This window comes from Heterobasidion irregulare (assembly GCF_000320585.1).
Source record: "Heterobasidion irregulare TC 32-1 unplaced genomic scaffold scaffold_11, whole genome shotgun sequence".
Lineage (NCBI taxonomy): Eukaryota > Fungi > Basidiomycota > Agaricomycetes > Russulales > Bondarzewiaceae > Heterobasidion > Heterobasidion irregulare.
In genome coordinates, this window is record NW_009258207.1 from 1788850 (window position 1) to 1804647 (window position 15798).

The 15798-nt window shown below is 59.0% G+C and overlaps 6 protein-coding genes across 6 annotated transcripts; 5 read left to right on the forward strand and 1 right to left on the reverse strand.

Moving 5' to 3' along the window:
• Window positions 1-572: 572 nt before the first annotated feature.
• HETIRDRAFT_152365 (uncharacterized protein) lies at window positions 573-7014 on the forward strand (the record flags this gene model as incomplete). Its single annotated transcript, XM_009553518.1, has 18 exons — window positions 573-624; window positions 959-1074; window positions 1126-1274; window positions 1299-1454; window positions 1514-1897; window positions 1951-2601; window positions 2638-2734; window positions 2797-2981; window positions 3111-3797; window positions 3846-4048; window positions 4110-4435; window positions 4461-4870; window positions 5027-5102; window positions 5377-5416; window positions 5557-6033; window positions 6086-6184; window positions 6278-6860; window positions 6976-7014. The coding sequence occupies 15 exons, from the start codon at window positions 573-575 to the stop codon at window positions 5880-5882; spliced, it is 3858 nt and encodes a 1285-aa protein (XP_009551813.1). The 3' UTR covers window positions 5883-6033; window positions 6086-6184; window positions 6278-6860; window positions 6976-7014.
• On the forward strand, window positions 6855-7536 carry HETIRDRAFT_455350 (uncharacterized protein; the record flags this gene model as incomplete). The annotated part of the gene is made up of 3 exons (XM_009553519.1): window positions 6855-7194; window positions 7255-7436; window positions 7492-7536. 3 exons carry the CDS (start codon window positions 6855-6857, stop codon window positions 7534-7536), a joined length of 567 nt encoding a protein of 188 aa, XP_009551814.1.
• A 787-nt stretch (window positions 7537-8323) lies between these two features.
• Window positions 8324-8607, forward strand: HETIRDRAFT_389970 (uncharacterized protein; the record flags this gene model as incomplete). Its single annotated transcript, XM_009553520.1, has 2 exons — window positions 8324-8433; window positions 8520-8607. Coding segments are annotated over 2 exons (163 nt in total), but the record flags the coding sequence as incomplete, so codon positions are not given.
• A 91-nt stretch (window positions 8608-8698) lies between these two features.
• Window positions 8699-9769, reverse strand: HETIRDRAFT_174998 (glycoside hydrolase family 31 protein; the record flags this gene model as incomplete). The annotated part of the gene is made up of 4 exons (XM_009553521.1): window positions 8699-9150; window positions 9209-9374; window positions 9443-9636; window positions 9694-9769. The coding sequence occupies 4 exons, from the start codon at window positions 9767-9769 to the stop codon at window positions 8699-8701; spliced, it is 888 nt and encodes a 295-aa protein (XP_009551816.1).
• Window positions 9770-13962: 4193 nt separating this feature from the next.
• On the forward strand, window positions 13963-15134 carry HETIRDRAFT_106312 (uncharacterized protein; the record flags this gene model as incomplete). Its single annotated transcript, XM_009553522.1, has 3 exons — window positions 13963-14034; window positions 14204-14692; window positions 14730-15134. The coding sequence occupies 3 exons, from the start codon at window positions 13963-13965 to the stop codon at window positions 15132-15134; spliced, it is 966 nt and encodes a 321-aa protein (XP_009551817.1).
• A 267-nt stretch (window positions 15135-15401) lies between these two features.
• Window positions 15402-15658, forward strand: HETIRDRAFT_247127 (uncharacterized protein; the record flags this gene model as incomplete). Its single annotated transcript, XM_009553523.1, has 2 exons — window positions 15402-15490; window positions 15565-15658. Coding segments are annotated over 2 exons (183 nt in total), but the record flags the coding sequence as incomplete, so codon positions are not given.
• Between the last annotated feature and the right edge of the window lie 140 nt (window positions 15659-15798).

The window sequence follows — 15798 nt, forward strand, 5'->3', positions numbered from 1 at the left end:
AGGTGAATTTGGGCTTGGTGGGGAGCCTGCGCAGACAGCACGCGGCCGCCGCCTTCGCCGGCCTCATTTCCTTCTTTCCTCCTCTCCCTCTCCTCCTCTCTCGTGCTCTTGATGCTGACATTTGACATCACGAACAGCCTTCTCGGCAGAACGTTGTCGGACACATGACACTAGAGGGCCTCAAGCGAGCTAGTCGAGTGTACGATGGCAGCAGAACACGCGCTATCACTGTTCCAGCAGTCTCGAGAGTACAGTCGCGCAACATGCCCAGGCTCGCAGCCTCATTCTCCCCTTGTATCTTCTTTCTATTTATCGGCCAATAGCATATGGATGTAGTCCGCGCGACTCATTCCATGTACTTTGCGTGCATATACACCTCCCTCGAAGCTACTTTCTTAGGTGCTCCTCTGTAGCTACAGCCTGTATTATTTTTCTTGTTGTATTTATATTTATATTTTGAACTCAGGTCCGTTCACCCACACGATTTGTGGGCGAAATTTTTCGCCCGAAGTGGAAGGAGCACCACTCTACCTCGATCGTCATGAACAGCTCTCAATCCAACTCTTCGGTCTATGCTCGTCTCTCAGTACCTCTTCCGTCTCCGCGATCCCTCGTCCACACCCTGTCCGTGCTAATGTCGACATCCTCTGCTAGCCTGCAAGCCAGAGACTTCTCGACAGGCCATCGGCCACATCCTCTTCTTCTACAGGACGATCGGTTGAGAAACCAGCGCAGACACTGGTCCAGATGAGCGAAATGAGCACTTTAAACCTTTCGTTGTGAGTTATCTTTTGTTCCTTTTACTTCTCGACACCCGCTTCCTTTGCGCTCTCTTTCCTTTGCGCTCTCAATGATGCAAGCGGACGATGGGCCTCCGCCGAGGCCCTGATAAAGCTAGCATCGTTGAGGACGTGTACTGATGTTTCCTTCTCTTTTCCTCTACTTCTACTATCTACAGATCCTCGAGGGACTAACCTTTCCCTTCCCGACCCCGTCTCTGTCCTCGTCCACGCCTACGCCCCCGCTCACCCCCGTCTCTTTCCCCTGCGCCACCACGATGTCGGCCGCGGAGGCGTTCTTCTCCACCAACGCCCCCACGCCCACGCTGCCTGATCACGCTCCAAGCATCGTGACCGTCTGAGCGTCAAACACGACGACAACGAGGACCACACTGACAATCATGACGACAGCGACAACGACCACGCTGAGGAACGGCGATGGCGGAAAGATAAGCTGGGAAGAGAGAGGGCGCGGACGACGAGGATATCCATGAGGTATGTCATCTTTCTTTGCGCCAGCCCCTCCTCCGACGCCGCCATCCAAGAACTCGCTGCAAGACCGGCCCCCGCGTGGGGGCAGCCTCAGCTACCGCGCGCACCACCCCCGTCCTCCCAGCTCTCCTCCACCGACGCCTCGCGCACGATCGACACCCACACCGCGTTCTCCCCATTCATGTCCACCACATCCCTCCACACCGCCCTCCTCCTACAAGCGCTCCATGACCATCTCCAAGGGCAACTCCGTCTTCTGCCTCGCTTGCGAGACCCGCAACGAGAAGCTCACGGCCGCCAGCCTTGACTGCATCTCCAAGCTCATCTCCTACTCCTTCTTTGTCGAGGCCAGGCCTTCCAAACACGCATCCTCCCATCCCCGCCCCTGTCCCCGGGTCCGGGCCCAGCCACTCCACCTCGAGCGCCTCCCAGAGCAACCTCCCCCCGCCCTCGCTCGTGGACCTCGTCGTGCATACCACCACCACCTGCCACACCGAGTCCACCGCCGACTCGGTTAGGCTCCAGGTCGTCAAGGCCCTCCTCGCTCTCGTTCTCTCCTCCACCATCCTCGTCCACCAGTCCTCGCTCCTCAAGGCCGTCCGCACCGTTTACAACATATTTCTCATGTCCACCGACCCCCACCCGCCGCCGCAGTGTCCACCGCGTCGCTCGCATCCAGGGCTGACGACGCCCCGTCCGCAAAGCGCGACTCGTTCGCGCCGTCCACGCCGGACATCGAGCCGCCGCGCGCGCTGCCGTCCCAGGACAAGGTGCCCTCGGCAGATGACATCTCGCTCGAGATCCCGCTCCCTCTTTTGCCGCTGGTAGCTGCCCACGACGACTTGCCTGTCCTCGAGCTGCCCTCGTCGAATGGGATCGAGCACGGCGTGGACAGGCCGGATACCCCTCACGCGTGGGTCTCCCTCGCACAGTTCCGCTTGTGTCCCCTTTTCACTGTTCTGCACGCGAGCGAGCTCTCGCCCGAGCACCCCAGCCCAGGGGCATCATGCTCCCCCGGCACACACGATGACGATCAACGACCTCTTCCTCAAGGATGCCTTCCTCGTCTTCCGATCCATGTGCAAGCTCACAATGAAGCCCCTCAACTCGGAAAGGTTCGCTCTCTCCTCCTCGCACCGCATCCACATCACCCCCTACTAATCCCCGCACCTGCACGCCCCGCCCACAACGAGCACGACCTCAAGTCGCACTCGATGCGCTCCAAGCTGCTCTCCCTGCACATGGTGCTCGTCATCTTCAACGCGCACATGGACGTTTTCGTCTCGCCCTCGTCGCTCATCCACTCGAGCTCGTCCCACGAAGCGACCCCGTTCGTGCAGATGGCGAACTAGTACTTCTGCCTCAGCCTCAGCAGGAAAGCAGCCAGCCCCGTTCCGCAGGTGTTCGAGATCAGCGTCGAGATATTTTGGCGCGTGATCACGGGCCTCCGGACGAAGCTCAAGGTGCACACGCGCGTAGGGGGTCTGTCTTCGCAGACCTAGTTTTGTTTTGATTGCGCCTGCAGAAAGAGATCGAGGTCCCGTTCTACGAGATCTTCTTCCCGATTCTCGAGATGAAGACGTCGACGCTGAAGCAGAAGGCCGCCATCTTGGGTATGCTGCCACGCCTTTGTCACGATCCGCAGGCGCTCGTCGAGATTTATCTCAACTATGATTGCGACAGCCAAGTCGCAGACAACATCTACGAGCAGTGAGCATGCCCCGCCTCCTCTCTTTTCCTCTGCTCTGCTCTGCCCTCTGTTTTTTTCTTTTTCTTTTTCTTTGTTTTTTTTTGTCTGTGTATGCAGCTCGCTGAACACCCTGCCCGCCGCGCGCGCAGCCTCATGAACATCATCACCAAGATCGGCACCAGCACGCTCCCGTCCGCCGCGCAGCAGAAGCCGGCGGACCCTGCGAGCCCCACGCTGATACCCACGAGCAAGGCGTACGCGCCGGGCATCCCGCCGTCACTCGTGACGTCCGCCGTGGCCGTCTCAGGCTCGCTCGATACATCCGCGCTCGGCCACTCGGAGCAGCAGCTCTGCCGCCAGAGCCTCGAGTGCCTCACTGCCGTGCTACGCTCGCTCGTCGCGTGGGGCACCGCGCCCGACTCTGCGTTGGCCGCGGCGGCGGCGGGTGCATGGTGCGCCAGCGTCGGCGAGGACGGGTGCCCTGAGGGATTGACGCCCGACGCGTCGCAGTCGCTGGATAGGCTCCCGACGGGTGGCCCGAGCGCGGAGGCGACGAGGCAACCGACGCCGGATATCCACGACGACCCGGGCCGGTTCGAGAGCGCGAAGCAGAAGAAGACGATGTTGCTGGAGGGCGTCAAGAAGTTCAACCTTAAGCCAAAGCGAGTGCGTGTTTTCTTCGGCCGAAGAGGGCTGACCGATGGGCGGGTGTTAGGGCATACAACTTTTGCTCGAGACGGGTTCATTCTGAGTAAGGCGCCGCAGGACGTCGCGCGGTTCTTGTTGCATATCAATGGGCTGAGCAAGTCGATGATCGGTGAGTACCTCGGCGAAGGGTGCGCGTTTTCCACCTCCTCCGTTTGCGATGGCTCATCGGGTTGCAGGGACGAGGAGAACATCGCGACCATGTACACGTTCGTCAACATGCTCGACCTGCGGAACATGCCCTTCGTCGACGCGCTGCGCGTCTACCTGCAGGCGTTCCGCCTGCCCGGGGAAGCGCAGAAGATCGATCGGTTCATGCTCAAGTTCGCCGAGCGCTACATCGAGGGCAATGCAAACACACCGTTCGCGAACGCCGATGCGTGTCCCACGCGCTGCTCATCCGCGCGCGCGTCTGACGCGCCACGGCCCCGTTTCCGTTGCAGACACCGCCTACGTGATCTCGTACTCGGTCATCCTGCTCAACACGGATGCGCACAATCCGCAGGTGAAGAAGCGCATGACGCGCGCGGACTTCGTGAAGAACAACCGCGGGATCAACGAGGGCGCGGACCTCCCCGAGGAGCTGCTGTCCGCCATCTTTGACGACATCGTGAACAATGGGATCCGGATCAAGGATGAGGTGGACTCGAGCCTAGTCGTGTCGCTCGCGCCAGGTGCGGGGCTAGCGAGCGCGCTCGCCACGGTCGGGCAGGACTTGCAGAGGGAGGCGTATATGCTGCAGTCGAATGGCATGGTGAACAAGACCAAGGTGCGTGCTTCTTGATGGCGTCGAGCGTCGAGATGTCGGTGCTGGGGTGGTTTGCTCGCGCGTCGGTTATGCAGGCGCTGTTCAGGACGATGATGCGGTCCTAGTGCAAGGTTTCGCGGAGCGGCGAGCAGTTCTTCAGCGCGTCGAGGTCGCGTGGATCCCGTTCCTCGCGGGGATCTCGGGCCCACTGCAGGAGACGGACAACCTGGATGTCGTGGAGCTCTGCCTCGACGGCTTCCGAAATGCGATCCGGATCGTGTGCTTCTTCGATCTCGAGCTGGAGCGCAACGCGTTCGTGACGACGCTCGCAAAGTTCACGTTCCTGAACAACCTCGGGGAGATGAAGACAAAGAACATGGAGGCGGCCCAGACGCTTCTCGACGTCACAGTCATGGAGGGCAATAACCTCAAGGGCTCGTGGCGCGAGGTGCTCTCGTGCGTGAGCCAGCTGGAGCATATGCAGTTGATCAGCAGCGGCGTTGACGTCCTTGGATGCGCGCAAAGGTTATGTCGCGCGTGCTCCGATCGTGTTTGCGTAGACGCGTGTCGACTTGTTGAATTTTAATTTAATTCTCTCATTGTGGTTTCTAGGCGCACACGAAAGCTGCCCAACGAGGAGCTGGCGAATGAGAGTAGATCGACGCACATCACCGTCGCGGCGGACATGGTGTTCTCCCTAAGCCATTACCACACAACGATGAATTGCAAAACCGGAGCAAACTCTGCTCTACGCGCACTAGACGACTTGTAACCATAACCATGACAGACCCCTGCTCCTGTAAGTGTATCTGTATTCTACTTTTCGTTGTCCCTTCTTTCCCGCCCTCGGCATTGCAAACGGACGATGTGCCTCCGCCGAGGCCTTGAGAAAGCAAGCAGTGTTGAGGATTCCCATTGTGGTCCTTATCTTTGTCTAACAATGATTTCAGATCTTTCTGTAGGTACTTGTGCCGCTTGGGTATATCATGAGAGACTTTACGCGTGCGCTAACCTCGGTATGGCATGTTATTTCTGGCCCTTCAAGCTCTCCCACCATGTTTCATTTATCTGCAAGTCTCGACGTGCCGTTTCTCTCTTTCTCCTGCATTCATCGACCTCACCCATTCCTTTCCTCTTTGCAGATTCCTACCTCGCAGCCTTCCAAGTTTCAACTCAGTCGATCGGATTGGCAAGGTCCCACGGCGCCCTCTATGTTGTTAGCAACACGACAGCTCAAGCAACTCGGTATTTTAGTAGAAGATTGTCGTTGTCCCTACAAGAACCTTTTGCACTCCAGCTTTCAATGCCTTCCGTGTCACAGGAGTGCCTCAATGCCCTCGCCTCCCGGGTCAAATCTTCACTCAAGCTCTTGCGCACGCTCAAAGTTCAACAGGCTGCTGCGCAGAGCACCATCTCCATGCTCAAGTCGAAGGTTTCCTCGCTCGGGTCACTCGCCCAGGCATCCTAGACCGTGTCACCGCCAAGATCCTGTGCATGCCCGACGCCACTCTTGCCCTCTCGACCCGCTCGAGCGTCGAACCTAACCCTCGATCCCGCCTGCGCACGCTCGGTTCTCTTCAGTACATGCATCCATTTGCCTGCGACCCAAATTTATATGCGTACGTCACCTCGTCCCCTCAAGCCCCAGAGCCTACGCACAAAGCATAGCAGACATCATGCCACACGCGCTCTAGTGTGTTGACGAGGAGGGTGAGTAACAGCTGGCAACAAAGACATGAACTAGGGAGAGGGAGGCCGAGCGTCACCAAGGTGTGTACCTACCGCTCTGATCCTTTCTGCCGACCCTGCGACGCCCTCGATCTCTAACGCCAAGCCCGTTCGCTCACTTAATTCCCTCAATAGCCAGTTCTGCCTTTGTGCCCATGCGTGAACGTGCGACCCCTCAACGCCATGCACCTGCCTTTGCATACTATCCCCGTTCGTCCGCGCGCTTCCCCCTGTCCCGTCAAGCCCAAGTTAGACTCATCTAGCCCACGCCCGTCCGCCACCGAATGCACTCGATCCCTTTCATCCCTTGAGCTCACGCATCCGCTTTCGCCTGCGACCCAGATCCGACCCAGATCCGCTTCCGCATGACTCATCCAGCTCGCGCACGCGTGCACGCACAACCTCTCGACGGCCCCTCGACCACTCCTCCCTCGTCCTGGATCGTTGCCAAAACCAAAGGCACACTCGACCCCGTGCACGCTTGACCCCTCATCCCCTCATCCCCGTCGCCCTCGTCCTCTCGAGTTTGCGCACACTCGATCTCACATTCGTCAACAGTCCCATCCTCGACCTAACCTAACTGGCTGGTAGCGTAGGAAGAAGAGGACCGGCAGCGGCGGTGGCGGCTGAGAGACGGGCTGGGAACATGGATGGGCGTGGAGGACGAGGATATCTATGGGGAGATGCACGCTCGCTGACCAGGACAAGCGTCATGAAGGTGCGTCGTCGTCCCTCGTGGCGCCAGTCCTTCCCCACACATGTGTATATCCTGACCTCATCCTTTCCGCCCGCCCCGCCGCCTACCTGTCTCCCCTCGACACTCGTCCGTTCAGCCCACGCACCCCACGTTTCCGGCCGTGCATCCCTTCGACCCCACATACGCACACTCATATCTGTGAACACAAGCACGCCCACCACCCAGTGCCCTCGCAACCATTCCGCCCGCCTGTCCGCTCAACCCGATGAAGCTGCGATTCCGCCCCCAATTTCGCCCGCGCATATTCGTCCCCTTCAGCGCACGCACCACCTGGGATCCAAATCCTTGAGCACGCGTATCCTCTTCCCTTCGAGCCCATGGTCATGTCCTCGAGCCCACGCTCGTGTTCATCCAGTGCCCCTCGACCTCCTGGGCCATCAAAGTTCACGCTTGTGCCCTCATGCCCAAGCGCTCACGCGCGTCCCCTCGACACCACGCAAGGTTGCCCCCTCATTCTCCCTCCCTCGACCTGCGTCACCACTGAGACCCCGCGGTCCAACAACAGTTGGCGTCCCCACACTGTCGCCGTCCTTCCACGTGCCCTCGCTTCCGCACACAGAGGATCACAAATATTAAGCCATACGCGCTTTAGCGCGTCGACGAGGAGGTCAAGGAGCAGCTGGTGGCGGAGGAATGAGCTAGGCAGAGGAAGGCTGAGCGTTACCAAGGTTCGTACCTCTCGCTCTCGCCCTTTCCACCCGCCCTTTGCTCAACATGTGTCCCGCAACCTCTGCAGCCTCCTTGTCGTTATGGCTGCTCGCTCACTTGACCTCCTCGTTAGACAATCCCGCCTCTGATGCGTGCACGTGCGACCCCTCGACGGAAGCACCGAAATGAGTGAGCGCAAGGCGGCTTGCGATGGCAGCATGGGAAAGTTAGTTTAGGTTCCCGACATCCTCCTACTTCGCCCACGAGCTCTGGGTCGGTCGGATCCTCGAGTTCGCACGACGCCGGCCGCTCACGCGCCCCGTGGACGACCCTGGGGTAAGCACCCACCCCGCCCCGCCCCCGTGCTGCTGCCCCTCTGCGTGTGTGCGTGTGTGCGTGTGTATGCGTATGTGCGTGTGTTCACCGCGCGTCTGACGCGTCCTCGCCGTGACGCGAGCACCGTAGGTCTGGGCTAAGGTCCAGTGGTACTACTCCGGCGCTGACGTCGCCAACGATACCGACACAGAGTGAGTCTCCCACAGTCCTTTCCATTCTACAGACCGCTTTGGTCGTCCACGCTAACGCCGCCGCAGCCGCAGCCGCACACGCCCCCCAAAAAAGCCCCGCCAACATCCAGGCAAGCTACGGCCGCTACGAGCGCCTGCGCGCCGACGAATCCGACTACGACTACGTCGCGCATGCCTCCTTCAACGGTGCGTCCTCCGCCGCACCTCTCCCCGCCCGTGACGGCTGACTGACGGCGCTGCATGTTGAAGGCCCCACGAAGATCATAGAGCACCGCGAGGCGGACATCGAGCAGCCCCAGATCGCCGATGGCGAGTTCTACGTCCGCCGCGCGTACTCCCGCCTCTCCAAGTGTGCCACCGTGAGCCCTCACCCTCACCCGTCGCCCTCCCGATCCTCACAAACCCCCTCAAATCCCCACACATTTGATGTCAGTACCAACGCCAGTAAGTGGACTATTTTCACGACCAGCGCCCGTAGGGAGAGGTCAATGTAGATGACAAGCAAGGAAAAGAACCAACTCAAAAACCAGAACGTGCGATGCGTCACAACCAAGACAGATGCCCGTTGTTTAAGTTGACTGCCAACCCGTTCATCAGGAGCTGCTCCACGTCTGCGTTGTACGTCTATCCACCCCGTGCCGCCTCCTGCCCGCCGACGAACACGCTCCCAGGCGCGCTCGGCACTCCGAGCACCGTGACGCGCGCAAGCGGCTGTTCCACGCGGAACGTACCTGTGCTCTCAATCGTGAGCGCGCCCGCGTGCACGATGAACCGCACCGTCCGGTTCGCGATTGGGGAGTCCGGTAGCGGGAGCGAGGTCCCGTCGTCGAGATACGCCGTGCCGTATGCTGCGACGTCAACACCGAGTGCAACAAGCAACGCGTACGGCCCCGCTCGCGTCTCGCTTGTCGTGTACGCCGGCTGCGCGTGTGTGAGGAGTGCGGCGCCCGCACGGATGTGCACATTGACGTGCCCGAGGGGCGCGGAAAGCGTGGTCGGCGCGCCCACGGTCGCGTTTACTGCAGTGTGGGTGTACCAGTCGCGCCATGTTATCTGCCCGCGGCCAAGGAAGATGCCTGACATGACACAATGGGGATGAGCAATCGAGCGGGTATGAATTCCATGTCGACCTACCGTCGACAGTAGACACATTGGGCTCGAGCACAGGCGTGACGAGAATGTCGCTCCCGACCATGAACTGGCGGTCCACCGCAAACAGCTCCGGCTCGTCGGGGAACTCAAAAAAGAGCGCGCGCACAGGAGGTGTGCAGTTCGTCGAGGCGTTGGCAAACAGCGTGTACTGCCTGATCCCGTCCGCGGTCAACGATGAATCACGGATTTGAATCTCTAGCATACGAAGAGGCTCACCCAGTACGGCAGGAGCGCATAGCGTATTGAGATCGCGGTCTTGCTCGCGCTGGCGACACTGTCCCATCCGTAAGGCCCCTGGGACAGCGCGCCGCGCTGGTTGTGATTTCTGTAGAACGGCGTGAACGCGGATAGCTGCATACAGCGATTGCACAGCTCCTTGTCCGTGTTGCCGACTGCTCCGCGTATGCACACTATAACCCACGGTTAGGCTCGAGCAAGCAGGTGAATCGACGGCAAGGACTACGCACTGAAGCCGCACGTGTCGCCGACCATCGGGATTTGGAACAGCTGGAACTGGAGCACGCCTGCGATGCTGTGCGCCATGTACGCCCACTTGCTGTAGTTATCCCCAAGCTGACAGGTCTATCCGCGAATCAGTACCGCTTGGCGAAACGCCGGTACGGCGGAAAGAAGGACGACGACGACATACCTAGTGCCCTGTCCAATGCCCCGAACCTGGGAATGTCGAGCGCGCAATAATGAAAGGTCGCTCGCCGGGGTGCACCGCGCGCAGTGCGAGGTTCGTCGCACGGCCCTCCATATACCCAAATATGTTATGTGTTGGGACAATATACGCGTGATTCTAACCTGAAAAGCTAGAAGGTTCAGGGTAGGACAGGGGTATTCTAACCTGAAAAGCTAGAAGGTTCAGGGTAGGACAGGGGTATGGCAGGGCTAAAGAAGCCACCCATGCCAGTACACGGCTGACATGACGAGCCTGTCCGTGGCTGAAGAGGCTCGTCATGTCAGCCGCGTATTGGCAGGGCTGAGTCCTGATACGTGGCTGACATGACGAGCCTCACTGCGGCTGGAGAGGCTCGTCATGTCAGCCGCGTATTGACAGGGATGAGTCCCGATACGCGGCTGACATGACGAGCCTCGCTGCGGCTGGAGAGGCTCGTCATGTCAGGCGCGTATCAGCTTGGCTGAGTCTTGATACGCGGCTGACATGACGAGCCTCACTGCGGCTGGAGAGGCTCGTCATGTCAGCCGTGTATTGACAGGGCTGAGTCCCGATACACGCCTGACATGACGAGCCTCACTGCATGACGAGCCTCACTGCGGCTGGAGAGGCTCGTCATGTCAGCCGTGTATTGACAGGGATGAGTCCCGATACGCGGCTGACATGACGAGCCTCGCTGCGGCTGGAGAGGCTCGTCATGTCAGCCGCGTATCAGCTTGGCTGAGTCTTGATACGCGGCTGACATGACGAGCCTCACTGCGGCTGGAGAGGCTCGTCATGTCAGGCGCGTATCAGGATTCTAACCTGAAAAGCTAGAAGGTTCAGGGTAGGACAGGGGTATGGCAGGGCTAAAGAGGCCATTAAGAGGTGAAGAAGGCATCCATGCTAATACATGGCTGACATGACGAGCCTCACTGCGGCTGGAGAGGCTCGTCATGTCAGCCGTGTATTGACAGGAATGAGTCCCGATACGCGGCTGACATGACGAGCCTCGCTGTGGCTGGAGAGGCTCGTCATGTCAGGTGCGTATCAGCTTGGCTGAGTCTTGATACGTGGCTGACATGACGAGCCTCACTGCGGCTGGAGAGGCTCGTCATGTCAGCCGTGTATTGACAGGGATGAGTCCCGATACGCGGCTGACATGACGAGCCTCACTGCGGCTGGAGAGGCTCGTCATGTCAGGCGCGTATCAGCTTGGCTGAGTCTTGATACGCGGCTGACATGACGAGCCTCACTGCGGCTGGAGAGGCTCGTCATGTCAGCCGTGTATTGACAGGGCTGAGTCCCGATACACGCCTGACATGACGAGCCTCACTGCATGACGAGCCTCACTGCGGTTAGGTTATAAGAGGTGGTAGGCGGATGGTAGGTGAGACGAAAAAAATCCAAGATGTTGGGCAGGTAAGGAGGCAGGTGAGAGGCTAGGTGAAAGGCCAGGTGAGAGGCCAGGTGAGGAGGCAGGTGAGAGGCTAGGTGAGGGACCAGGTGAGAAGTCAGGTGAGGAGACATGTGAGAAGGCAGGTGAGGGGGCAGGCGAGGAAGCAGGTGAAAAGGCAGGTGAGGAGGCAGATGAGGAGGCAGGTGAGGCGGCAGGTGAGGAGTCAAGTGAGAGGCTAGGTGAGAGAGTACAGCCAGTGCGGGTGACATGAGGACATCACTGACGGCTAGCAGTCGTCTGAGATGAGACGCGACGTCCGAGACGTCAGGCAGTCGTCAGAGACGTCCTGCCTGCGTCCTAGACGAGACGCGGCGTCTGAGACGTTGTGCTGTCGTCACAGACATCCTGCCTGCGTCCTAGACGAGACGCGGCGTCTCAGACGTTGTGCAGTCGTCACAGACACATTTTATTCACTACAGACGAGGGGGGGACGTCTCAGACGTCCGGCAGTCGTCACAGATGTCCTGCCTGCGTCCTAGACGAGACGCGACGTCTCAGCAGTCGTCTGAGACATTAGGCAGTCGTCACAGACGTCCTGCCTGCGTCCTAGACGAGAAGCGACGTCTTAGACATCGTGCAGTCGTCACAGACACCTTGTATTCACTACAGACGAGGGGGGGGACGTCTCAGACGTCCGGCAGTCGTCACAGACGTCCTGCCTGCGTCCTAGACGAGACGCGACGTCTCAGACGTCGTGCAGTCGTCACAGACGTCCTGCCTGCGTCCTAGACGAGACGCGGCGTATGAGACGTTGTGCAGTCGTCACAGACGTCCTGCCTGCGTCCTAGACGAGACGCGGCGTCTCAGACGTTGTGCAGTCGTCACAGACACCTTTTATTCACTACAGACGAGGGGGGGACGTCTCAGACATCCGGCAGTCGTCACAGATGTCCTGCCTGCGTCCTAGACGAGACGCGACGTCTCAGCAGTCGTCTGAGACGAGACGCGACGTCTGAGACATCAGGTAGTCGTCACAGACGTCCTGCCTGCGTCCTAGACGAGAAGCGACGTCTCAGACATCGTGCAGTCGTCACAGACACCTTGTATTCACTACAGACGAGGGGGGGACGTCTCAGACGTCCGGCAGTCGTCACAGACGTCCTGCCTGCATCCTAGACGAGACGCGACGTCTCAGACGTCGTGCAGTCGTCACAGACGTCCTGCCTGCGTCCTAGACGAGACGCGACGTCTCAGACGTTGTGCAGTCGTCAGAGACGTCTTGCCTGCATCCTAGACGAGACGCGACGTCTCAGACGTTGTGCAGTCGTCAGAGACGTCTTGCCTGCATCCTAGACGAGACGCGATGTCTGAGACGTCGTGCAGTCGTCACAGACACCTTTTATTCACTACAGACGAGGGGGGGGACGTCTCAGACGTCCGGCAGTCGTCAGAGATGTCCTGCCTGCGTCCTAGACGAGACGCGACGTCTGAGACGTCATGCAGTTGTCACAGACGTCCTAGTAGTATTACCGACACTTTTGAGTCCACCGATATCCGAAACTACTGTGTTGCCAATTAAATGTAAATATAAATATGAAAAAATCCTTTCTGTAATCTAGTAGTATTACCGACACTTTTGAGTCCACTGATATCCGAAACTACTGTGTTGCCAATTAAATGTAAATATAAATATGAAAAAACCCTTTCTGTAATCTTCATACCCTGCTTCAACTTTGAGGCCTTGAAGCAGTGAGATTGAATGAGGGGTTCAATAGATATGGATTTAAACAGTCTACCCCCTAAAACCAGACTGTGTGAAGCACAGTCTGGGTTTTGGGAACCAAATCCGAGGTTGCACACAATTCTGTCTGATTCAATAGGCTTAAAATGTATTTGTCATGGTACCCTAATATTTTCATTAGTAGACATGGAGTACTGAAGATGTTACAGGCAAAATACAGAATTGAAAGAAAACCTCAAAAAACCGAGTCTCCAGTCCACAATTGTCCTTGGATTTCCATTGCAAAACTAATAGAATGCTCCTACATACACTACCTTTCAAAGTATACCCTAATTTTAGCATTTGAATGAGGGGATCCAGAGATATGTAATTGTTTGTGATGTTGAGGGTATTCTGCAACCCGGAGACACAGTTTAGTCAGCATCGGGAAAGGGCGGCACACAGTCGGGAGATTGCGGACCCACAGTCGTCACACTGTTGTCACACTGTGCACAGTCTCTCTGTTGCGCCACACAGTCCGGCCGAGACCGCACACAGTCCGGATTTTGGCGCTGGTTCAGCGCCACACAGTCCGGATTCTCGGTGACAGTCCGAGATTTGGCGGTGAATCTGCGCCACACAGTCCGGCCGTGCCGCACACAGTCCGATGATTGTCGTGCCACACAGTCCGACTGTGTCGGCACACAGTCCGACTGTGTCGGAGCACAGTCCGACTGTATCGGAACACAGTCCGACTGTGTCGGCACACAGTGCTCCTTCAACGTCTCGTGATCAAGCACGCTGCAATGTCGCGTCGCGTCCACACATTGCTGACAGCGCGTTGTCACTATCTACAGATCCTCGAGGGACTAACCTTTCCCTTCCCGACCCCGTCTCTGTCCTCGTCCACGCCTACTCCCCCGCTCACCGCCGTCTCTTTCCCCTGTGCCACCACGATGTCGGCTGCGGAGGCGTTCTGCTCCACCAACGCCCCCACGCCCACGCTGCCCGATAATGCTCCAAGCATTGTGACCATCTGAGCGTCAAAGACGACGACAATGAAGACCACACTGACGGTCGTGACGACAGCGACAACGACCACGCTGAGGAACGGCGATGGCGGAAAGATAAGCTGGGAAGAGAGAGGGTGCGGACGACGAGGATATCCATGAGGTATGTCGTCTTTCTTTGCGCCAGCGCCTCCCCCAATTCCGCCATCCAAGAACTCGCTGCAAGACCCGCCCCCGTGCAGAGACAGCCTTAGCTACCGCGTGCACCACTCCCCGTCCTCCCGGCTCTCCTCCACCGACGCCTCATGCACGATCGACACCCACACCGCGTTCTCCCCATGCATGTCCACCGCATTCCTCCACACCGCCCTCCTCCCACAAGCGCTCCATGAGCATTCCCCAGAGCAACTCCGTCTCCACTATGCTCTTCACCTCCGCCCTCGACACCGCCCCGCTCAGGGAGGGCGTCGATATCGCCCTCGAGATTGTCCGCGCAGGCATGGGCGACGACCACCCTCGCGAGATCTTCAAGCCCCTCTGCCTCGCTTGCGAGACCCGCAACGAGAAGCTCATGGTCGCCAGCCTTGACTGCATCTCCAAGCTCATCTCCTACTCCTTCTTCATCGAGGCCAGGCCTCCCGAACACGCGTCCTCCCGTCCCCGCCCCTGTCCCCGAGTCTGGGCCCAGCCACTCCACCTCGAGCACCTCCCAGAGCGACCTCCCCCCGCCCTCGCTCGTGGACCTCGTCGTGCATACTATCACCACCTGTCGCACTGAGACCACCGCCGACTTGGTTAGGCTCCAGGTCGTCAAGGCTCTCCTCGCCCTCGTCCTCTCCTCCACCATCCTCGTCCACCAGTCCTCGCTCCTCAAGGCCGTCTGCACCGTCTACAACGTCTTCCTCATGTCTACCGACCCCGTCAACCAGACCGCCGCCCGGGGCGGCCTCACCCAGATGGTTCACCACATCTTATCGCACAGCAAGGTCGCCCCGCCCGTCACTGCAGAGTCCACCGCGTCGCTCGCGTCCAAGGCCGACGATGCCCCGTTCGCAAAGCACGACTCGTTCTCGCCATCCATGCCGGACACTGAGCCGCCGCGCGCGCTGCCGTCCTAGGACGAGGCGCCCTCGGCAGACGACATTTCACTCGAGATCCCGCTCCCTCTTTCGCCGCCGGTAGCCGCCCAAGACGACTTGTCTGTCCTCGAGCTGCCCTCGTCGAACGGGATTGAACACGGCGCGGACAGGCCGGGTACCCCTCACGCGTGGGTCTCCCTCGCACAGTTCCACTTGTGTCCCCTTTTGACTAACCCGCACGCCAGCGAACCCACTCTTCACCCAAGCACCCTAGCCCAGGGGCATCATGCTCCCCCGGCACACACGATGACGATCAACGACCTCTTCCTCAAGGACGCCTTCGTCGTCTTCCGGTCCACGTGCAAGCTCACAATGAAGCCCCTCAACACGGAAAGGTTCGCTCTCTCCTCCTCGCACCACATCCACATCACCTCTTATCGAACCCCGTGCCTGCGTGCCCCGCCCACAGCGAGCGCGACCTCAAGTCGCACGCAATGCGCTCCAAGCTGCTCTCCCTGTACATGGTGCTCATCATCCTCAACGCGCACATGGACGTCTTCGTCTCGCCCTCGTCGCTCATCCACTCGAGCTCGTCCCACGAGGCGACCCCGTTCGTGCAGATGGTGAACCAGTACCTCTGCAGCGACGTCTGCTACGAGCTTGCGCGATGATACCCAAAGTTAAAGGACAGGTTGTGTTCCAC